This window comes from Bemisia tabaci, chromosome 4 (genome assembly GCF_918797505.1).
Source record: "Bemisia tabaci chromosome 4, PGI_BMITA_v3".
Taxonomy (NCBI): Eukaryota; Metazoa; Arthropoda; class Insecta; order Hemiptera; family Aleyrodidae; genus Bemisia; species Bemisia tabaci.
The window spans coordinates 46,424,930-46,449,903 of NC_092796.1; the positions used below are offsets into that span (position 1 = coordinate 46,424,930).

General features: G+C 41.3%; 3 protein-coding genes across 3 annotated transcripts; 1 reads left to right on the top strand and 2 right to left on the bottom strand.

Moving 5' to 3' along the window:
- Positions 1-3,714: 3,714 nt before the first annotated feature.
- On the top strand, positions 3,715-7,609 carry LOC109035038 (uncharacterized). The gene is made up of 2 exons (XM_019048503.2): positions 3,715-3,859; positions 6,842-7,609. Exons 1-2 carry the CDS (start codon positions 3,848-3,850, stop codon positions 7,373-7,375), a joined length of 546 nt encoding a protein of 181 aa, XP_018904048.2. The 5' UTR covers positions 3,715-3,847; the 3' UTR covers positions 7,376-7,609.
- Positions 7,610-14,995: 7,386 nt separating this feature from the next.
- Positions 14,996-16,210, bottom strand: LOC140224476 (uncharacterized). The gene has a single exon (XM_072299632.1). The coding sequence runs from the start codon at positions 16,208-16,210 to the stop codon at positions 14,996-14,998; it is 1,215 nt and encodes a 404-aa protein (XP_072155733.1).
- A 1,343-nt stretch (positions 16,211-17,553) lies between these two features.
- On the bottom strand, positions 17,554-18,331 carry LOC140224514 (uncharacterized). The gene has a single exon (XM_072299945.1). It carries the CDS (start codon positions 18,315-18,317, stop codon positions 17,559-17,561), a length of 759 nt encoding a protein of 252 aa, XP_072156046.1. The 5' UTR covers positions 18,318-18,331; the 3' UTR covers positions 17,554-17,558.
- Between the last annotated feature and the right edge of the window lie 6,643 nt (positions 18,332-24,974).

The window sequence follows — 24,974 nt, forward strand, 5'->3', positions numbered from 1 at the left end:
GTATCAGAATGCTTAAATTCGTACCTTGTCTAGTGGTCCATTAACAGGTCAGGGTGTTAAAATGTAGGCAATTTAACATCAAATTCGAAATTAGCGATTGAAAATACTATCGGTTAAGAAATTTTCTTGATCTTTCAGTCTTTATCCAACTTATTTCCTCTTATTCTGGAGTGTTGGACCATGGTGCGCCACGGGTTGGCTGCTGCTCATGAAATTCTCCCCTGTGCTCTACCGAATCAATGCTACATGGCTCAATGCTGAATTTGAGACACTGTAATTTCATCGTCTAGTTTACTTCCATTTCCTTTTTAAAGCAATAAGAATTGTCATTGCTTATGAATTTCGAGAAACGTATATATTCTTCAGACTATCACAACATTTGCAAGTCATCCTCGCGGAGAGTAGAATTGTGGGGTTTAGAAAACAAGACGCATACGTAGGTACAGTTTTTGCGAAAAATACACGTTTGAAGTTTCGGAATTACGTGGATCTTCATGACGGGAAAAAAGATGAAACTGACTTTTTGATGCTTAAAAATTGGAATGTGGGGGCCAGTTTTTCACAGAATATGCGTTAAGACTGGTTTTACTTGGAATCATTACCTACATCTCAATTTTTTCAAAAATTGCACTTATGTGCCTTGTTCTCCAAGCGCCTCAAATAGAAGAGTGGAATTGAAGAAGGCGTAAAAAGAAAAACTGCCCTATCGGTAAAAAAATTCATATTTTAGTGTAAAGTGCGTAAAAATTTGCGCAAATATAATTCTAACAGCTACATGGCCGTCACTATATCATGAATTTTTCATTTATAGAGGGAGCATATTATATTCATTTTACTGGGCTGTCTTTCTTCTCCAATTTGTAAAGTTCCGTCTTCTTTTAATCCTTTTATGAGTACATAATTATGATGATTTTGGAATGCTGTGGTGCAGGGATACGACGATTCCCGGCAGATCAGTGCATTTATAGATTTCGCGAGGAAAGGGAAGAGGGAGCAGTGAGATGAAAATTCAAAAAATAAAGAAGGCAGGACAGAAGAGAGGAAATAAAGAAGCGGCAAAAATACGGCGAGGAATAAATAGGAGGCTGTTAAGTTCGCCTTCAATTTCGAGTGATACTGTGCTAGGCTCGGGTGATCGAATAGTTGCCTCGCGCTTTTGTATACGCTTCCGTGGGTCGTGAAGGGGGGGGGGGGGGAGAAGGAAAGAGGGAGAGGGAGGGAGGGAGAGAGAGAGATAAAAAAAATCGAACATCAGTGCTGATTGGAAATTCTCTGACCCGGATGTTTCAAGAAAATTCATGGATTTATCTCTGTTGAATGATCTTAGCCACATCAATACAGAGAACAGTTGGACTACATTTTGCAACACGGAACTATTCATCTTCCTCACTCATTTTAGAAACAACATACGTGCCATTCTCTATGCAGATAGGTGCTTCTAGGGATGGGCCAGAAAGACAATAGTTCCTCATTGCAAAATGCGGTCCGATTTTAGTTTGTCTTTTTTTCTGGCCGAGCGTTTAAGTCTCAGTACATGTGTATCCCCGAGCTCAATTGATTGATGTTAAAACCAAATCATACCCAATCTCTAGTGCCTAACCTCTGACATTCTTATGGCTATTGAAGGTCATCAGATAATGGCCTTTTTAGGTAGTAGCATCGAACAATGCAACCTTCAAGCAGGATCAACACTTATTTTAAATACAATTATTCCAATTTATTTTTCACTTTTTAAAGTTCGACTGTGTATTTTTGCTACCATCAGAAGTTATTTATAAATTTTCCAATTTTGTCGTTCTGATTGATTCTAATGTCAAAAGCTGTTTCTGCTGCCCGAAACGTTATGGGTATGGGTAATTGCCCAAGCAGTCCCCCCCCCCCCCATACCATTCCGACCAGAAAGACTATGCATACATAAGTGTAATGATGTTTCCCTTTGATCTCTACGTAAATTCTGAGCAATATTTTTTATCATTTCTTAGTATTTGAATTTTCTCGAGACTTCATTTTCATTATTTGCCGGGACGTTCCAATTAAATCGTGTGTATTAGGTCACAATCAGCTTAGTATCAGAACGATTTTTCAACTGAATCCAATTCCCTTCGATCGTCATTTCCTTCAATTTGCCAGGTGGTTCATTCTAATTCCTGTTCACGAGGTATCCATCGTTTTAGTTTACTCTCTCACACAACTCCAGTTTCTCTGCGGTCACTTGCCTGCTGCCCTAATTGCGGAAAACGGCTTAATGTCATTGGTCAGTTCGCGAATTGGGCAACCAGTCCACGGATTGGCCGATTTTTCGGCCATATCCATCAGAATGGCAATGTGAACCGTTATTCCGTGAAATGGGCAAAAAACTGCCCATTCTAAAGGATGACCGATTCCGTCAAGAGGTGTAGCACCTTAGTCAAAGTGACCGACAATGAGAAATGGTACCGACATGGGACAATTGAAGACTGATCTAGTACCATGTTGGTACCTATCGAGTCGATACGAAGTTGGCGTCAACGTTTTTCTCTCAAGCATGTTTCTCTCACCAACATAGCTCACTAATATGATACCATGTTGGCTTCATGGTGGTAACAACATGATCTCAACATGGTACCAAGATGATCATTTATAGCTAAGGGGGTTTCTTGAAACGTTGCACTTTTACAGAGTGGCATTTTCAGAATTCAGCCATTGATGGTCCTCGTGCCTAAATTGAAAATTTTGGCCCCGTCAAATACTTCTAATAGATCGTTTTCGATAGTGGTTCGATGTATCGTTTGGTTCAAAACAATAGAACATAACTTCAAACAAAACTTTCAGGATTTCAGTCGGAAAAGCCGAAGATGAGAAAATTCCTAACTATTTCACCTTGCGATGCCATTTAGTACTCATGAGAATCAAAAACCTATCAGAAAAACCCCGTTCCCTCAGATTACTCGATTGACTTTTGAGACTATGTTTACAAGTTGGACCATTCGATATCGATACAATCTCACCTATTTGATGTATCGAAAACGATCATACTTTAGTTCTGAGGAATTAGGAAAGTATTGAGAGAGAACAAGTTTTCAGAGAGTGGTTTTGTCGAGGAATACCCCCACTTACAACTTTAGACTACCTTGTGTAATGAGCCGAAAGCTTTTCTCGCTCTTCCTCATTTCCCGGTTCAAATAAGTAATGAAGATGGATAATTAGATTGATCGATCACGGCTGCGTTGCCACTGTTATCAAGTTAAATGTCCGAGCAATGAGTCCTGATCCTTCTGTTTATGTAAAATCTAAGAAAATGTATTTACGAACTTGTGTATACTTTTCGAAGATTTGGCAACAAAAGTTTAACCGGTCCAGAGAGAGTCTTTCTGAGGCAATGACACGAGGGAAACGCAGGCCGAGAAGGAACAAAAATAAAACTTTGCCAAGCGGCGATTAAATTAGGTGTGGTCACTTCATCGAAAGGGTGGGGTGGTTCGCTTTTCTCGAACTGTTGCCAACAATTCTAAGTTTTAACTATAATATCCTGAAAATGGAGTATTTTTTCGAAAAATTGAAAAATTTCTTAAAATATGGAAAAATTGTTTTAATTGCTAATCTAACACAACCAAGCTCCCCAAATATTTCGGAAAAAGTTGCGTTTTACATTGTCTGATATCGAGCAATGGCAATGCAGCAGATGATGGTGAGGCGATCCAACGCGGTCTTTTTTTCCTTTTGACTGAAAATTTCTCAGCCTCGAAGGGGCTGGGCTGGCCGGCCATATAAATACAAAAGCACGGGGGATTGGAATTGTAATTCAGTGGCAGCTGGCTCTCGTTTTGTTTCGGCTTGTGTTAGTAGCATCATTCAAATCCATCTCACCATGTTCCGATTCGTAAGTATTTCTCTTTTTGCTTCGCTCTCCAATTGAAATTTTCTTTTTATGGTTTTATTCCAAATTGAAAAGAAATAACTTATGACTTACAGCTACATGGCTGTTGAAATTCGGTGTCGAATATCCAAATATACGTATTTCAAATACTAGGTTTCAAAATTTACATGTCTACTATACTCGTATACATTTTATTTTTTTAAAAAAAAGTCTCAATTTGTCAAATTTGTGAATAATAATAACAAATTCTGATAAAATGTCCATAAATTATTATTCTATATTTTTATTTCTTCAATTGTATAAATCAACTTAATTTTTCCTACGATGAAGAAATATTATTTTTGTTTTAAATTTTTGTGCAATAATACTTTTTGGTATATTCTTTATAAAATAAATATAAAAAAGCGAGAAAAAAATTCAAGAGAGAATTTTAAATCGTTTGCTTTTAAGAAAATAAAACATGCTAGGTCGTATAAAACGTCGCGTCACAATCAAAAACATATATTTTTCAAAATTCACTGAGGAAATTGGTAATTCGGTTTCGATAGGCGAATTTGCAGGTGATTTTTTTTTATTTTTTTCATCAAACTATTATTTTAAAATTTGCATATGTTCTTGAAGGTAATATTCTTGAAAGATATCTGGCAAAGAAGAAATTTACAATTTACAAGAGAGTAACATAGAAATTTACAAGAGAGTAATTTTGCTTCCGCGTGATGCAATACATAATCTGGGAAATGTTTGTATATGAACGGACTTGCCCATACATCTGGTACGGTGTGCACGAAGTCATTGAAAAAATTCAAGTTCTGCACGTTGAAAATTCTCTCTTTTTAAAATTGATCCATGTCATTGACCATAAAATATTCATTAATTGGCAAATTGAAACATTTAATATGAAGGCACGAGAGATTTCAGAGATTGCTACCCGAGCGTTTAAGTCTCCTAACTTTACAAAGGGTTCCGCCCTCTAGTGGCAGAAATGAGAGTCAGCGTCGGTAATAATTGTATTCAACTCTAAATTTTCTACTCATCGTTCTACTTTCTCCATTTTTAATCGTTCTATAGATGAGTCTAGGGCCCAGGTGGGGAGGGGGAAGGAGTAGTACTAGAACGTCTCAACGACAAAAAACTGCGCTTTATCTGAGCAAAAGTTTGCACCAAATGTTCAGCAGAAGATACTTACATTAAGTGCTTAACAACGAACTTTTTGGAGCACAAAGAGAAGAAAAAGAGGCTACTCTCTTCATCAAGCTATAGTTTAGGTATATATTTAAGAGCGGTAGTTTCTTTCTTCATACATAATTATGTACCTAGGGGAAAATTAGGCGTTTATCGTAATTCTGTCGCTTTTCAATTCTTACTCTGCGAGTTTTTAGAAGCAAATGTTTGCTAAAATAATAAGAAATTGAAATCTAAACGTGCAAAAAAAGAGGATAAATAAGAGATCAGTCCTGAAGATGCCATGTAATCGAGTCGAGGTTAAAATCTATTTACTCTGAGAGTCTCCTCCTCCTCCTTATAGTCTACTGCTCCTCCTTACCAGGGCAGGCTTGCTGTTGAATTTCACAGGAATTACATACATAATTTGCAAATCAAGATCTTTGCTCAGTTTATATATCTCCATACATATTCCGATTTTCAACTTCTGCAGACCTATTATTAAATTGTGTCAACCAATTTTTTTCGGAAAATTTTTAAACGCCAGGCAAGAAAAAATGAAGAGAAGCGTCAACATTTTAGGCAACAAGTGGTTCTGCAAAAAATGCTTAGGTTAATTTTGCTTTGCGCTTCGATGAACTTATTTGCGCTTTCGCTTCGCTCTAAATGTTTCGAACCAAGCATCGATATTGCAGGATCATGAATAAAAAAGTTACAAAACATTTTTTAAAATTATTTATTTAATTATTTTTATTTAATTCTCTTTATGATTGAGATATTAGTATTTTTTCGCAAAATTTGCTTTAAGAAAGACACAAATGAAATGTAACAATAGTTCAAATAACCTCAGTTCGTGTTTTCGTCTCCTTTCAAGATGGCTATTCATCCGGTTGCTTTCTGTTCGTTACAAATCGTCGCTTGGCTGACATAAGGGCGTAACTACACATTGAGGTGAGCCCGGGAAAGCATTGAAATGTTTGGAAGGCAGGATACATTGCAGAGTGTAGTTACGCCCTTGTGTCAGGTAGGCAACGAAATGTTACATACCGATGGAGGGCGCGGTTCCTTCGTGACTTGCCAAATACTTCTTTCGCATATTATTACTATTCGCTATACTATTCGCATACCTCCACGATTTAATTTTGTTCAGTCATGCAAGCGAGGCAACATCTTTCACCCATCAATGCTATGCTTTCAGACCAATGTCATTTTATGGATTTTATTAATATTTTTTTTTTAAGGAGGAATGTCGATGATGAAAATCCCAAACCGCACGTAACTTTGTGGGCACTTTTTGAGTGGGAAAACATTTCATCGTCATTCCTTGAAAACTCATGAATTTCTGTCTCTGCATGCAAAATGTACTGTGAAAATTTCGAAAAATGATGTTGTTTTGTTCTTCCGCAAGAAGAATGAAATAGAAGAGGATTTTTTGAAAAATCGTGATCATAATACGTGGTTTTAGAATTTTAGGTGATAATTTTTTTGCGGTATTTTTTGTTTTGTTTTTTTTTTAATTACTATCGTGCTTCAAAGAAAGTGCGGAAATGCCATTTTATAATTGCTCCTGTTTTCATTGAAAATAAACTTCATTGATCCAAGCAAGCAAAAAATAATGAGGTATCCACAATTCCAATGAGAAAGCTTCCTACAGCCCTCTCTTGCACCTTTGAAGGTCAAAAGGAAGATATTATTAGCTCTCCACTAGTAGCCAACATTTCCCGGTTTAAATTATAACATTCACTGTTACGGTTTATTTCAGTCTCACCATTGTCACTTCTTTCCCAACGTTTTACGTAACTGGGTGTTTTCTTTTTGTCACAGGCATTGTTGAGTGCTATCCTCGCCGTAGCGGCCGCCAGCCATGCCTTGCCCCCAGTCCTCCTGGGCAAGATCCAGGTGGCCCCCACCCAGTTGAACATCATCCGCCAACCCCACTTGGTCACCCAGCCAGAGCCAGTTCTCCGTGACGTGCCCATCCCGTACAAATCCGTCCAATACACCGCCCCCCGTGTAGTCCAACCTGCCCCAGTCGTCGTCAAGGAACCCTACCCAGTCCACCCCGTCGTTCAACCTGTAGTCCACGCTGCCCGCCATGTTCCAGTGCCAGTAGCCCCTGCCCCAGCTGTCGCTTACGCCGCCGCCCCCGCCGTTGCCGCTGTCCCAGCTGCCCCTGTTGCCTACGCTGCCCCAGCTGCCTACGCTGCCCCAGCTGCCTACGCCGCCCCAGCTGCCTACGCCGCCCCCGCTGCTTACGCCGCCCCAGCTGCATACGCTGCCCCAGCTGCCTACGCTGCCCCAGCTGCCTACGCTGCTCCCTTAGCCCCCTCCTTGGCCGCTGCCGCCTACGTCCGTTAAATCATACCTCTCAGTTTTCCCAAGAATCTCTCTCAAATTCACGTGTGAATAGTGCGTTGAGTTGTGGCGGAAAAGCGCCGGAACGTTCAAATTTTGACATTTCCCGCCATGGCTCACCGGCTGAAAACACGGAGCAAAACCTGCCGATAGAATTTAAATCAATGTTCCTCTGTTACTATTTAGTTTTATACGCTCTAGGTCCGTTTTTTAAATAAATGTTTTGTCCCTATCCAATTTAGAGTCGTCTTATTCCATGGTCATGACATCAGAGCATACCTTCTGAGTTTGTGAAGCACGGTATACGATTTATTTACTCTCTCTTTTTTTCATTTCTATGTTAAGGTAAAATGAATGAGCCACTCTCTGCCTGACTCGGAAACATGCACAATCTAAAAAACAGGTTAAATTGAAAACCCCACATATTCATCGGATGACCTTAATTTGCAGATTATTTCAAGGTTTGAAAGTCGGAATTAGTCTGCCCAAATAAGTTAACTAAATTCTATTGAATTTGTAAACTTTCTTTCACAGTAAAATTTTCCAGAAATCGAAAACAATGACATTTTTTTTTAAAAAAAAGAAAGAAAAAAGAAGTAGAATGTAAGGATTTATAACTCCTTTCGCACTAGAAAAAACGTTTCCCCAATTTTTCAACAAGCTCATCTAGGTTTTTTTCAATCTTTCAGCATGTCACCTGGTCAAAATATTTAGGTAAAGTTCAATAAATAAGAGAGTAGGGCCAGTAAGCCATTTTGGAAAGATTTTCAAAGTCTCGCCTAATGAATAAATTCATCTGCATGAGTCAAGAGTATTTGATAAAAAAACACTATAAAATCTCCAGATAAAATTTTCCGGTCAATTAAATGTGATGCATTTTAGTTGCAACCTTGATAGGCTCTATACCAGCGAATCTTTCACAATTATGAATCTCACGTCGTTAACGGTTTGTATCTACTAAAAAATTAAGTCAAAGTCTTGAGAGTTTGCACCTAATTGTGCCAAATTTTTTTATTATCAAGTCCAGATAAAATTCACTGAAAGACTGTATCTTATAAAAATTTGTGCATTTTTCCCAGTCATTTTAAAATTTTTTGGTAAAGCGCTGGCTTCATTTTCAAGAATCTCGGTTGAGGAGAGTTCGGTGTAGGTGCAGAGGGCGATTCTTGAGAATAAAGCTTCACCGAAAAATCTTGAAATGGCTGGAAAAAATGAAAAAGTATCGGTCAAATTGTATATTATATCATCCATGTAACAAACATTTTTGAAGAAAATTCTTTAAGAAAAAAGCAATGAAGGGGTGAAAATTTAGGCTATTTTTCTGGACTGATAGGTATAAATTTTCCGTGAAACTCGTTTGAATTAAATTAAAATTTTAGTATAAGGTATGTTTAGAAAGTTTCAAGGCGAGAGGTTGTTTACTTTTTTGTTAAAAAAAAAAAAAAAAAAAAAAATGGAGCATGAGAGGTAACAAGGCTGTGTGAAATACAGTCGAGATAATTATGGTTAAATCCGCTCAAACGGTCGAAACAATGTACTCTAAAATAAATCAACAAGACGGCAAAAAACTGAAATCGATTTTCGGAAGGATTTACACATTAAATATCCTTCACATTAATTAGATCGGGTTCAGTGGCGAGGAGTGAATGATAATCGATATTTCCCCATTTGAAGTCATGGTAAAGAATCAATTATTAAGGTGTTCGTTGCGAACACCCTGTTTGTCGATCCTTTTCCATAGGTTTAAATGGCAGATCAATTGATACATCGCAATGCCACGCCCTCTGATCGGTTGTGTGAAAAGCGCGGTGCGAAAAATAGCGAAACTGGTCTTCCAAAATTATGCAAAAGGAAAGAGGGTTCCTCATAGTTCAGAGTTCAACGTCCACTTGCTTGTCATAGCAGTCAAGGTGAATAAGGCACAAAAGTATGGAACGGGAACCGCGCTAGGATCCCGCCGAAATAGGCTTTCAGGCGGAACATCGTCGCAGATAGTGCTGAAAATTCAGCAGTTTTCTCCATTTGAACCCTTGTAAAATACCCACATTTTTTCGCTAACTTGGCAACTTTGAGACGGAACGGGCGTATGCTGGCAAACGCAAACCTGATGACCTTTAGCGGAGTTTATTATTAGGGAGCACCGCGGGTACCGTTCTAACAGACCGAACAGAGACAAAAAAAAAAAAAAAACTTTCCATGGGCACTGTTGTTCCGATGTTCCTTGCTCATTTTTTAGGCATTTTTGCTGTACATTAGCGTTAGCCCCACATTTTTTTCTTCATTTTAGACAAGTTCTTGCATATTTAGATTTAGTTTAAGTACGAACATGTGCAAACATAATATGACAATTCTCCTACAATTGAGGAGGTGCGAGCCAGATGGGCTTCATGCCGTATCGCAATGTTTCACATTTTTACCTAGTAGTTTATTTTTTTATTTATTACCACGGTGGACTTATGTTTTACGGCGAAAATTCCAGGAAATGTTCGTCTTATCACAAAAAAATTCCACAAAAATTTCTAAAATTGCTAAAGTACCTGCGGAAATGAATACATTTTAGTTTTGAACACTGCAATGAAATGAGACCCCCTTTCCCTCTCCTTTTCTCTTTTAATTTACATTTCTTAGACGGAAGAACATTGAAAAATATATGAATACCATTCTCTGCTAAACACTTAGAGTAACGACTTCGGTTTCTCTTTTTTACCTATATTGTAACGTAGATACACAGACCAATGCTCATACATATAATTCACGCTACGTTTAGCCCCCAAATAGGATGGAGGAAATCTCGACTTTATTTCAGCCGAAACGTGGCTCTATTTCCGTGCAATCTTCATTTTTTGAAAAGAGAAATTGAAAAGTACTCTCATTGCATTGCAAAAATCTCAGTTGGCATTTTATATCAAGTAGCGTCTTTACCGCGGAAATCTCAATTTTGGAATGAATTGAGTTCTTTCATTTGAAATTGGGCTCATACATGACATGAGTTCATTTATATCCCACTCAATAGCGATCTTTCAAAACCACCTCAAACCCTCATTGGTGATACCATTCTTCTTGAAATTCCTGGAAATTGGCATTTCTCCATTGCGAATTTCCGCAGGAGAAGTTCCTTCATATGCGCAAACTAGTTCACGGCCACGCGTGAATGTTTTATTAGTTGCCTACTCTTCAATTTTACGGCGAACCGTTAGTTCGCTAAAGTTCCGTATCCTCATTCTGTCATGCCAAGGAAGAACGCCGTATGAACATTCGAGAGTTGTCAAATTTCCTTCGATAAAATGTCCACTTTTGAGGAAAGTTATGAATATTTTTCCTTTAAATTATCAGAATCTTTATGTAAAATTGTGAACTAAATTATCTTAAAAATTGGAAGGAAAATATTCATAAAACCAGGAAATTGGCGTTTTATGAAAGGAAATTTGGCAACGCCTGAAGGTTCATACGGCGTTCTCCATTCGCTCGGCAGCATTGGTCTGCTTTTCACACACTCGTCAATATATAACGATGCGGCGACAAATTTTAACTTTGTAGTCAACTGAATATGAATATGAATAGTGAAATATTGATATTACTAATAACGTCAGGAAATCTGGAGGGAATGGTAGGAAATCTTGAGTTTTAGGGCCGATATAAGTCTGTGAGATATCAGTGGCTCAATGTCTAAATATCGAACAGCTATATACTTGTTCAGAAAAAAATATGGATTAATGGATACTACTGAGATTCGTGATTTGGTAATTTCATCATTGATATCACATTGCAAAATTCTATACGCTATTTGAATCTTTGAAGCGTTAATGATGAGTAATTACTTTTATTAAAAATCTTAAAATAAGTATATAGTCCAGGCAAATAAGCCATGAAAAGGGCTATAGCCTGCAAAAATCCCGGGTAGCAATGTTTTCATCGATTCCTATGTAATTTTTGACGCTGAATCCGAATTTCAACTTTGCGCCATTAAATTCGGACCGGAAAGTTGCCAAATTTGGCAAAAATGGCCTAAAATCGGACTTTTTCCCCGGATTATGGCCTGTAACTTGCCAAAAATTGATCTGACGATAAAATTAGTTTTTTTCAGAAATAAAGCTCGTTAAATTTCCTATAAAAAAGTTCCTATAAACTTTTTTGCTCAAGGCAAAATCAAGCGCGCTGGCGGGCTCCAAACTTTGAAAAATAAGCGAAAATTTGGTTTTTTGCGGGTTATGGCCTGTGACTTGTCCAAAATTGATCTAACGACAATTTGGTTGTTTTAAAAAAAAAGTTCGTGAAATTTCCCATAAACAAGTTCCTATACACTTTTTTGCTCAAAGAAAAATTAAGCGCGCTGGCGGGCACCGAACTTCGAAAAATGAACGAAAAATGCGTTTTTTTGCGGTTTTTGCAAAAATCCCGGGTAGTTATGCTTTCAGTGATTCCTACGTAATTTTTGACGCTGAATCCGAATTTCAACTTTGCACTATTAAATTCGGACCGGAAAGTTGCCAAATTTGGCAAAAATGGCCTAAAATCGGTCTTTTTTCCGGATTATGACCTGTAACTTGCCAAAAATTGATCTGACGATAAAATTAGTTATTTTCAGAAATAAAGCTCGTTAAAATTCCTATAAAAAAGTTCCTATACCTTTTTTGCTCAATGCAAAATCAAGCGCACTGGCGGGCTCCGAACTTTCAAAAATGAGCAAAAATTGTTGTTTTTCGCGGTTTTTGCCCGATGTCTCCTGTTTTAATCCTCCGACGAGTAATTTCTGGACAAATTAAATGAAGATGATAAAATTTACACCTAGTGAAATTAATTGATGTAAATAATAAGGATAACCCAACACATTACAATATGCGCAATTTTCGCACATTTTACAAAGTTCGGAGCCCGCTAGCGCGCTTGATTTTGTCTTTACAGGTCATAATCCGGAAAAAAGACCGATTTTAGGCCATTTTTGCCAAATTTGGCAACTTTCCGGTCCGAATTTAATAGTGCAAAGTTGAAATTCGGATTCAGCGTCAAAAATTACGTAGGAATCACTGAAAGCATAACTACCCGGGATTTTTGCAAAAACCGCAAAAAAACGCATTTTTCGTTCATTTTTCGAAGTTCGGTGCCCGCCAGCGCGCTTAATTTTTCTTTGAGCAAAAAAGTGTATAGGAACTTGTTTATGGGAAATTTCACGAACTTTTTTTTTAAAACAACCAAATTGTCGTTAGATCAATTTTGGACAAGTCACAGGCCATAACCCGCAAAAAACCAAATTTTCGCTTATTTTTCAAAGTTTGGAGCCCGCCAGCGCGCTTGATTTTGCCTTGAGCAAAAAAGTTTATAGGAACTTTTTTATAGGAAATTTAACGAGCTTTATTTCTGAAAATAACTAATTTTATCGTCAGATCAATTTTTGGCAAGTTACAGGCCATAATCCGGGAAAAAGTCCAATTTTAGGCCATTTTTGCCAAATTTGGCAACTTTCCGGTCCGAATTTAATGGCGCAAAGTTGAAATTCGGATTCAGCGTCAAAAATTACATAGAAATCGATGAAAACATTGCTTCCCGGGATTTTTGCAGGCTCTTTTCCTTGTTTGCCTGGACTAATATCTCAGCGAGAGAAATTGAAGAACTTCTTTGCCCGTATAGCGATTCGAAGGCAGATTCTTATCTATATTATACATGCTACAAGCAAAATCTTGGAAGCACTATTTCTGACGAACCGCCGGACCGATAAGGATGATTTTTACATGTATGTCATCTGTAGTAGATGTAAATGTGCAAAAAATTATGAAACCCCGAACTTTTAATGTTGTAGAGCTTTTAAAGCTCATGTCACTTAAGTCCAATGTTAATAGCGTGAGATATATGTCGGTTCCGCTAGAAACGTCGAGGTGTGGGATTCTACCTGAGTGACTCGAATAAACAATAAAACAATGGAAAAGCTCGTGAAGGGCTCCTCATTCGAAGAGTTGAGGAACGGTGCTTCGCTCAGGGTTCAAGGTTCAAGGTCCAAGGTATAAAGTTTAACTCAACTTTTCCTGCATTCTTCCGGCTTCGATTTGTGGCATTGGTCAATTTACTTGACTGCTGAATTTCTATTAATATTTACAGCAGATAAACAGCACATACAAAGTGAGAAGGCAGGCGCTGCGTCGCGTCGGGACGGACCAAATATTATTAACTCTTAACGGTCGAAATCCGTTTTTTTTGTTTTAAATTAAGTATTTAATAATAACATAATAAATGGAAATCTCTCCAGTAAGTGGACTGTGAGATTATGTACATCCAGCTATTCCTCATCATTTACAAATCTGAGTGTTACGTCAAAAATTTTGAAATCGATGCAGCTCGAACACAAAATGGTGTATTAAAATGGAAGAACATATACATTTGCCTATACATATGCGTAAAGAGCCCGCGAAGCGGGCCTGAGGGCGCGAGGCGCCCTCCCGGGGGTTGGGCCGCGTAGCGGTCAGGGGGCAGGGCCCCCTAGTTTTTTATAGACTTACCTACCAGGAAAACTTTCAGTTAATCTTGTTTTAATATTTTTATAGGAATTCGTATAGTTATAAAAAAAAATAGATAAGATTTCATCTTCGGCTAAGAATGTTTAAGTAGTGTATATATGAGGATATGGCGCCAAATTTGACCTTTAAGTCGGGAGCTACGTGACCCCGGTGTGAGATCACTGGTTGCGGGTTGCCTACCTATCGTTTCGGGACTTGACCTTTAAGACGGGACCTATGTCACGTGACCCGGGTGTGACGTCACTAGCGACTGTTGCGGGTTGCCTACCTATCGTTAACAGTGTTGTAAAATTGTGCAGAAAAATGTTGATTATTTTAGGATGATTTTGCAACCATGATGTGTCGTCACTAGCGACTGTTGCCTACCTATCGTTACCAGTGTTGTAAAATTGTGCAGGAAAATCCGAATTATTCCGCGATAATCTGGCAACAATGTTATCATGTTACGAGGTGTTGTAAAATTGTGCGGAAAAATCTGAATTTTTTTAGGATGAGGGCTGGGGTATGGTGCATGATTTTCCAACCACGGTGTGACGTCACTGGCGACTGGTTAATTGTTGCGGGTTGCCTACCTATCGTTACCAGTGTTGTAAAATTGTGCAGAAAAATCGGAATTAATTTACGGCGAGGGCTGGGGTATAGTATATGCTTTTACAACCATGGTGTGACGACACTAGCGTAGACTGTATCGTTACCAGTGTTGTAAAATCGTGCAGAAAAATCTGATTTAACCGGGGAGGGGCGTGGGTCACTTGAGAGTTGACTGGTTAATTGATACGGCTTGCTTGCCTGTTAGGGACGACGGGTAAGTTTATTCGTTACCAGTGTTGTAAAATTGGGGGTGATGGATAGGAACAATTAGCTTTTCTTAACCACAACCGATTAATCCCTGCGGTTTGCCTACCCAACCGGGCGAAACGTGATAAGTTTACCTCCCAAAACCTTAAAACTTGCCCCGCAAATATTAAAAAAAAAAGGAGGAAAAAACGAGAAACAAGGAGTAATAATAATTATATTATCAGTGTTTATTGATTCGAACGATTCACAATTTTTACATTCTAAACAAAAGATTTCTACAAACTAAGGTGTTACATTCATTCGTTCATTTTCTTTGAAACTACAATATTCTTTTTATATTACCCGACAGAGTCTGATAAGCGTAAACAGATTTATGGATTAAAATTGCGTAAACAGTTGTCCCAGCCGGGAAATTTTTGAGCGACTCTACCTCGATTTGAATGTCCAACGGTCCAGGCTTGATGATATCCTCGTAAATGCATTTCATGATGAACATGGGATTTTGCGATTTGAATTGAGTCATGGTCAGTGCCGGTTCGCATAATTTTTCACCGTTCGAAAAATCTGTGATGAAATTCAAATAGTTTTGATAGAAACTCAAATACTTTTCCTTTTCGAAATTCTCGTTGAGAGCCTCGTACGGGAGGCAAACGCTGTTCAGATACACTTTAAAAGAGCGCAAATTGACGTGATCGAATTTGCTAGCATCGCTTTCCTCGCTATCCGAACGATTCGTTTGAAATACCAGAATTATATACGACGGAGCTTCCACGTTGGTCGTCGTCATCAATTTCCACGTGTCTTTATCGCTCGTCGGCAGTTGCGGGTAGATGAAAGTCTCGAAACTCGTGATCGGGAGCAATAAACTAACATTGTTCTTGACCTTGTCGAGAAGCGTTTTTTCTGTTGCCAGATTGAATTTAACTTGAGGCATGATCCATTGAACTTTTTGCAGAGAGATGGAAATCGAGCCCTTGTCCTTGCAGCCCGGTTTGATCAGGTAGCAATTTTTATCGGTCCTCGATCGGATCAAAATGAGTTCTTGCCGAAGACGGACCAGCGGTGTTTTCACATCGGGATTGAAGCCTAGAACCATGCTGAGCGGTATCATCCCGTAAAAAGTATTGTCCGAACCGCATCTGATTGGCGTTCCCCATCCGGCGATTTGGAGAGCGTTCAGCTCTTGAGGACTGCTCGTCAACAGGGTTTTACACGTTGACGTAACACCGACCGAACGGGCTCGATCCACTTCCTCACCGTTGATTTCGTATTTGATTTGCTCGAACAGGTACAAAAGAGCGTTATTAGTCATTTCATATTGGAAATCGGCCGCCGTGGACCCTGTCTTAAGCGTGACGTCGATCGTTCCTTCGACGTAAATTTTTGAATCGCCCGGCACGGTGTAGAGATCCTGGCTGTTGATGGGTAGACGAATTTCATCGTTATTCTTGAACGTTGCGTTGTAGGGGTTATAGGTATGGTATTGATAGTAAACCACGTTTTTTAGCGACGGGTCCAGTGTGAACGCCTCCATTTCGATATCTGATATTCTTCTTCTTCTTCTTCTCCTCGTTGTCGAGTACAACGTAGCCGAATTGTGCGAGCAACCGTTTATTGTATTCGGTGAGCTGTTTCGGCTCCAAACTCGTCACGCGAACTGGTGCGAATCCCGGTGCGACTCGTTTATTTATAAATTTAAATTTACCCATGATTCTTCTTCTTCTTCTCTCTGATGTGAAGACGTAGCGTCACCTCTTCTCCTCCGAAATTCACCGGGCGTCCGTCTTGATCCACGAGATCGATACGCAAGTGATCGATGGAGCCTACGTTGATCGGACTGTAAATGATCGTTTGCGGTGAGAGCGACATTTTATATCCGGGCGCTACGTTGAGGCTAAAGGCGAAAATCGTATGAGCCACCTCACCGTTCACGTAACTCCCGCTGGAAAGATTACATTCCACACGGATCAAGTTGATCGGTACGATGTCCACCGGTCTATCCGCATCGTGCCATTCGTTGGCCACCAGCAAACGATTCGAAAATCCCAATAGCGGACCGATCGACTCTTCGACATCGAAACTGATACCGTACGCGCACTTGATTTTCGATCTGAGAGTATTATTGTTCGCTTTCAATTGGAATCCCGCTTCGGTACCCAATTTTTCCTGAAGGAATTTCTCGATAGATTCCAACTCGTAGGCACCGGGCGGTATCGCGAGCTTAACCGCTTTAGTCACGGAGACGCCTCCACCCTCGTTCTTCCATTTTACGAAAATGAGTTTATTGTTCGCTTCGGTTACGTTGGGAATGGAATTGAAGAACACCAGGTCGACCAATCCGATCTCGTACGATGATGATGATGATGACGATCGATTCGATCCGTTACCGGCACCGAGACTTAAAGGTGGGGAAAATCTATTTTCGAGAACACTGCTCCGTCCAGACAGAATGAAAGTTATACCAGACATTTTTACTCAGATTATTTAATTGATGCTGTTGCTTCGCACAAGAAAAGTCAAGCATAAATGACCGCAATTAACTGAGTTTGGTTTTTGCTCACGCTCGAAATTATACTCTATAACGTCGTCGTTGTCGGAGCCATCCGCATCTAGATAATGTTCGAGTTCCACGGGAGGGGGTAGGTCACCGAAACTGTCGTAGTACAGAGTTCTTCGACCTTTCTTGCAGTAAGCGACCCAATGGGATCCGGGACCTCGACTCGAATCCAAATTGATTATCGCACACTCGTTTCGACGCGGTCGAATCAGCGACTGTAAAAGTTCATCGCGCATGAATACACCGCGAAAATGAGGAATTTTCAAACGCTCGATCGCTCGCGATAAATCTCGATCCGAGAGGGGTCGATACGGTAGCTCCTTGATTAGTTTAAACGAGCAGCCATTGATGGCGGTTTCAGGTAAAGACCGTAACCTTGCTTGTACGGAGCCAGGTAGAGACCCTCACCGATCCGTGTCCTTCGATGACGAGATTTCCGTCCGGCCATGTGAATTCCGATTTTACCCATGGCTTGATTCGACGACTCGGGCGATAACCCGATGCGAGATGTTAGGATTTTCATCAGAGCACCACCCGTAGCCGGAACGGGTATGATACGGGGCGAGGGAGGCGTTGCCTTCTTCTTCTTCTTCTTCTCTACTTTAGCTGGATCTTGTTTCCTCGATGCGGGGTGAGCACGATCAGGAAGAAATCCATCCGCTTGCTTATAGACACCCGACTTGACACTACTCTTCTTCTTCTTCTCCTTCTTCTCAACACCATCGTTACCACATTCTCCACAGCCCATACCTAGTTTGGCTTTGAGTTTCATACTGTTCGTGACGAGCCAAGCTGCCGCTTTCTCGCCGAGCGAAGAATCACTCGCCTTGACGCGTTCCCAAGCTTTATCGGCCAACACTAGATCTGCTTTGTTCCTCTCTTTCGTGTCCGAAGTCTTACTGTACTCAATATCATGGGAACGGCAAGCTTCGTCCAGTCCGTTGATTGGCTTGTCTCCGCGTGCCAATCTCTCTTCTAGTTTTGTAGATGGACCGCAATAATTGTAAAACGGAAGATGTTTCTCACCCGGGATCAGATCGATCAGATCGTTGAGCAACCCCGCACCCTTACACTTGCGCTTCATTACTGAACGGTAAACACTCTACGAGTGGAAATTTATACTCAATTCACAGTATCGTGACCGAGACTGTCACTATCATCATCATCATCATTATGGAACGAGTTGCTTCTCATACGTTTGTACACTGCTCTAAGAATGAGCTTGAGCAAATACTTGTTTATGAAACGAACCACCACCTTGCCGAGTCGCTTCACACACTCGACCCTCTCTTTTCTTTTCGAATCTTCATCACCACCACCACCACCATCGAAACCGTCAATAGTGGAAACAATTCCATCGAGGAAATCGAGTCGATGATCCATTCTCAAGGAGAAAACATATGATTGTTTCTAAAGCCCCCTCTCCCTCCCACTCTTTATACTCGTGCGAATGGCGATGATGATGATGATGATGATGATGATGATGATGTTGGGTTTGACCCCCTCCCCTCCCCTCCCTTCGAGAAAAAATGGTGACGCTGAGGAAAGAAATTAAAATCCGAAATTTATGTACAAGTTTTATTGTTTTATTATTTTTTTTTTGTTAAAGGATACAGAGAGAGAGAGAAATTATATACACACAAAGCGTTTAAAGATTACATACTACTCCAGTCCGGAGAATGATTATAAAATCTATTCAAATGTTTCAATTGAAACACTATACAATTGTAAAGATCGCAGATACAAGATGTCTTCGGCCCGCCTTTGCACAAGTCCTTGAAATGACGTTGATCGGGGGCTTTCTCCTCGTCGCACAATCGCATGACGAGCTGAATGTCACTGTTCAGGAGATGAGAGTCGTACTCGGAGATTTTATGACGATTAACGTTCATGAAATGGACCGCTTTCGAAACCAACATTTGAATTTCACTGTCCTTCACTGCCGGCATGGCCATTATAGCATAGAAATCCCGTACTCCTTCCGCAGTAATTCGAATTTGTGGTCGATGATTGCACATGTGTTGCACGCGCAAGTATCCGGAATGTCCACCGCCGCCGCCGCGAATGGTTCGAGCGCTCCCGGGCAATTGATGTAGTGATCCCTCGCGATGGGAATAGAGGTTAAAAGGTTCAATTTATCGATCCACAGGTCGATACGCACTAGATCACTCCGTGACAGCACTGCGAGACACTCTTTTCGAAAATTTATCAGAGTAAGCAGCAGTTGAGTATCGAAACGATCCGGACTGTTGCTCCTGCTGATGCAACTGTTCGACTCAAACATCATCATCTTGACGAATGAGCAGCTGCGCTCCCCTCCACATTCTTTTCATCGATCCACGAGTTGAATTTCGAATCGAACCCCCACCACTTTACATAACACCTGCCCTTGCTCCGACGAATCACTTTCTCGATGAGATACACGTCTTCGTAGCGGGTTTTTTGCAATTCTTCCTTGTAGAAGGCTCCTCGTATTGGCTGCTTTTCCATATCTTCTAGAATGTACGTCACCGGATCGGTTCCTTGAACCTTGACGATGATAAACTGCTCGTTCGACCAATTCGGTGTGTAACCTTTCTCGAACAAGGCTTTCTGCTTGCTAATCCGAACCCGGTCGCCGACCTTGAATTTGGATTCGGGCGGTGGAGCACCCGGCACTGTCGCGTAAATCGATCTACCTCGAAGCTTACGCAATATTTCCTTCTCGTTGCTGGGGCCAGCTTCGATAGGCTTCATCCCGATCGAGCGATGGTGGCTTCGATTATATTCGCCGACTAATTGTTGAATGTTTTTGATCCATTCGTAGCTACCCTGGAGCGAGAAGCGTTTCCACATTTTAGTCTTCAGGGTGCGATTGAATCGCTCCACGATGGCCGCCTTGATTTTCGTAAACACCGAGTAGAGATGGATATTGTGCTTTTTCATGAGAGCCATGAAATTCTTGTTGTAAAATTCCGAGCCGTTGTCAACTTGGAACAGTCTCGGTGGACTCGTCGTCTTCAGTACGGTTTCCATCGCTCGCGTGATATCCTCGGCCGACTTTGACTTGACGGGTTGAGCCCAAGCGAATTTCGAACAGCAATCGATCACGGTGAGCAAGTATTTGTATCCTCGATTGACCCCGGCGTAGGGTATCATTTCCACGAGATCGCCTTGCCACAGATCCCCGATTCCTTTCACGATAACGCTCCGACGCGGGAAATTCCGTCGAGCCGGCTTGTGTACTTCCTCGACGAGACCCTCCTTGATGCTGCTGCTGCTGGTGCCCGCGGGAGGAGGAGTCGACTCTGCCAGCTTCATATTGGTAATGACGAGTAGAAAATACTACATTTTCAATTCGCTAAACGGCACAGCCTCGACGATTACGGCTCTGCAAATCGGGCAAGTTGGAATATTCCGCGAGTCTTGGCAACGTTTGCACACGTAGAAATGTCCGCACGAAATATAAACGTAGAACTTTTTATTATCGAGACAAATGCAACAGGTATCGTCATTTTCTTCGGTGAAAATTTTCACATATTCTCGAGGAGCGATATTTTCGCCGATCAACGCTATATTTTTCTTCGCGATGAAATAGAAATCTTTGTTCAGATTTTTGACGATCCTCACATCTTTCGCGGGAACTCGATAAATTTGATTTTCCACCCGTAACGCTCGCGGAAACTGGCAGTTTAAGTTTTGAAAATAATTATTGGAAATTACGCGCACACTGCAAATACACAAATTCTTCTTCTTCTGGCATCATTTCTCTCAAGTCGTTGCTGACGTCGTCGTCGTCGTCGTCGTCGTCGTCGGTAGAACAATCAGGGTTGGTTTGCTACCTGGAGCAGTGTCCGACCCGAATGTGGCCCCTGTCTTTGTCAGAATTTGAAACATTTGTCGAATATTAGTCAACTCCTTCTCGAGGTAGGAATATTTTTCCTCGAGTTTCTCTTCGAACCAAGCACGTGGAATAGCGTCGCGACTATCACTCGGGTCGGAGAGATTACTTATTCTCTTCGAACCTGCATCGTAATGTTCACCTTGAAGAGAGTCTAGACTCAGCGCTCTGGCCGATATGAGATTGTTCGCAATCTGACGAACGAGAGCATTCCATCGATCCGACGATGCCGGGATGTTTGCGTGTCCGAACTTGTCCACCGACATTCTTGCAACTCACGATCGAAATGTTTCAACGCCGTCTCCTACGTTTATTCTCTCTCTCCCCCACTTCTGCGCCTCGTTTCCTCGAATCGAGAGCGGGGGTTTGAGAACTGTCGCTTCGAGCAGTTTCTACAATCAAATTTTTCAAGGTTTCGTCGAGTTTATTCACCGTCTCTTTTAACTTTAGATTGTTTATTTCCATCGTACCCGATGCGTCGTCGTCGTCGTCGTCAGCATCGGCAGGAGAGTGAACGAGGACTGAATCGTTTTTTTCTTCACCCTTCGGTGATGCTGGTGTATCGCTCGATGTAACAGGTTCAATGACTCCTTCTTCTTCCGACGGGGTTTTCGAATCGTTAATCAGCGATGGAGTGGTTGACGATGATTCTTCAACAATTTCCCCGGGTTCTACCTCACCCGTCGGTGATGCTGGTGTATCGCTCGATGCGAGAGGTTCAATGACACCTCCTCCTCCTCCTCTTCCTCCTCCTCCTTCTTCTTCTTCTTCCGATGGGGTTTTCGAATCGTTAATCAGCGAAGATGATGAGCCTGTTTTCACTGACGTCAATTCTTCTACTTTACGTTCCACATCGACGAGTCTAGGCTGATCGTCTTCGAGTGTCTGGAGTCGAGTGTTCATTTTGCTCTCCAACTCTACGAGTTGTTTCGGCTGCTCCATTTCGAGGGAATAAATACGATCACTTTGTCCGAGGATGAGCTCATCGAGAACTTTGTAACCATCCCGGAGTGAAAATATCTTCCCCTCAAGGTCTCGGATCTTGTTCGCATGCTGGCTCAGGTACTCGCTCTGTCGATGGTGGACCCCTTCCAAATACTCCGTTTTCGAGAGGACAACGTTGATCCCTTTGTATTTATCGAGTGTCTGCTTCAATTCCTCGAGATTCGTGTGCGTCTCCAGCACTGAGGTCAGTTTCTTCTCGCTCGCTTCGATTCTTGCCGGTATGGTTTGATCGTAGGCAACGAGCTTGGTTTTTATTTCCTCGAGTTGCTCCCTGGTGGTTTCCTCACATCGAGTCAGCTTTTGCTCGTGCTCGTCGACTCTGGTCGGTAGAAGCTCCAACGATCCCAATTGTTTTCGAATGTCCTCGATTTGCGGGGTGAGCGGGGCGAGGAGAGAGCTCAATTTTCTCTCGCTTTCCTCAAACCTCTCGGGTAAATTTTCCATCGGAATCACTCTGGCTTCTAGTTCCTCGAGTTTCGAGCGGAAAAAATCGAGCCCGGTCGATGTTTGCGTTTCGAGAGAGGAGACTCGAGCGGTCAAATGATCTAGAACGTCCTGGATGGTTTTTATCGATGTAGTTTCGACCTCGTTGATTCTCGATTTCAACATTTCAATTTTATTCTTTTGATGTTCGAATCTGTCATCATGCACACGAAACTGCGAATCGAATTTACCTATTTCGAATTTATTCTCTCTCACACGATCGGAGAGATCTGTGATGAGGACATGGAACATAGATTGCTCAGTACTCAGCTTGGCGTCTACTTCATTCAATTCGTTTCTTGTTATCAGCTGCGAGAGAGGGTCAGATATCGCAGGCATTGACGGGTCCTCATTTTTCACCTTCTGTTTACCCCTGTTTCGAGCATTATTGATCCCGGTCAGATCGATGAGTTCGGGACTTTGCTGCTGCTGCTGGTGCTGCTGCTGCTGCTGCTGCTGCTGCTGCTGCTGCTGAGGTGTTTTTGGAAGGTTGAGTTTTCCAAAGATTGGATCTTTTTCCACCACGTCCAAGGAGACCCATTCGATTGAGCTCATGATGATGACAAGCACTTAAAACGGAGGGAGTAACAGCACTAGAGAATATAACCACTCTCGCGAAGCTCTTCCTCGATACTGAGTATCTCTCGTTCGAGTCCGCTATGACCGGCTGCGCGGGAAGCAATCAACAAAGACAATCGCTCGACTAATTCGTTCGGATCGTCCCAGTAGACGTAGTCTCGATCACGCTTCAGAGGCACGAAAACGCCTCTACCGGTTTTCTTCTTCTTCTTCTTCTTCTTCTTATTCCTCGGAGTTGACGGCGAGTTTCCTTCACTGTCGTCGCCGCCGGGCAGCGATGTTAACACTTTCTTCACAAGTTTATATTTACTCGAACTATTGCTTCGAATCGCTCCGTCTGATGCGTAGGATACTCTATGAGCGTTTGTGAGTAAAAGTATCCTTTTATATTGTTCCAGATCGGCGGTGGTGTAATCTACCGGCTTTTTCTTGAAAATGAGCTCCAACAATCCCGAAGTATAGGGAAATCGCGCGTTATTAATCATAAATGTGTCATCGTCTCGCTGGAAATCGATTACCTCACCACCGATTTTATATTTATTCTGATCCGGGTCGTATCTTACCCCGTACATGTGATCGAAATCGCCTCCATGTTTCAACATTCCGTAGATGTAGGGGGTCACTCGACTCGAAAATTGCTCCTTGGCCACATATTCTTCGAGAGTAATTTCTCGATCTTCTTCTTCTTCTTCCTCTAAGCGATCATCATCATTAGATTCCCTTTCCTCCTCCTTCTCCTCCTCCTCCTCCTCCTCCTCCTCCTCCTTCTCTTCCTCCTGCTTTTCTTCCAGATACTCTTGTTTAGGTTGTTGTTGTTGTTGTTGTTGTTGTTGTTGTTGATGATGGTTGAGTAACGCTTTCAACGGTTGCGAGATAGGCTTGAATCGTTTTTCGAGTTGAATCTCGGTTTCGGCTTCACCGCGTCGCAAAGCGGCGAATTTCCTCTTCACAATTTCACGAGCATCGGCTACTTCGCTCATAAGCTCCATCTTCTCGAATGATGATGAGCCGAGGGAAATTTACGGTTTTATATACACATCGAAACCTTTCCTATATCTTCCCGTCTCCAATTCGCTGTCCTTGTCAACGACTAGAAATCCATACTTATTTTCCCAGCATAGGGAACACATTGTCTTGAACGTATTGAAACTCATGTCTGTTGTTATATGATCATCGTAAACATGACGTAAATTGGTATCGTCTTGCTTAAAAATTACCAAAAGATTCGAATTGTCTCTAATCAACTGCTTCGGTATACGACTGTAAGTCTGTCCCAGATAGAAACAATCGACGCCACTGTGTCGTCCCATACTGAAATATTCTCGCATTACATCATGCTTATCGCAAGCTACATCGTCAAAAATGAAAATGGAATTCTTCTTCGCATCGCGAGGTTTCACAATTTCAACATTTTCCCCAAAAACATGATACCCGAGATCGGGTATCTGATCGAAAATAAGACGAAGCTGCTCATATTTTGGTTGGAACGGGGTTTTCGAATAGAGATAAACGTTTTCAAATTTTAACCCGTTCTTTTCGAGGAGCAGACACAATACAACATTGGTTTTCCCACAATTGGAAGGACCACAAACTATGCATCTGATCGTATCAGGAAGCAAATCACTGTGACGTGGTATTCGTTTCGCCTTAACATCGGGGTCTTTGTTTTCGATTTTAAGACGTTTAGGTTGTTGGAAAAATTTCATTTTAACACTCGAAACAAAACTAACACCGTTAAAAGGAATGCTTTCATATTTATATCATGGTCCAACGCTCCCCCGAAATAACCCCGAT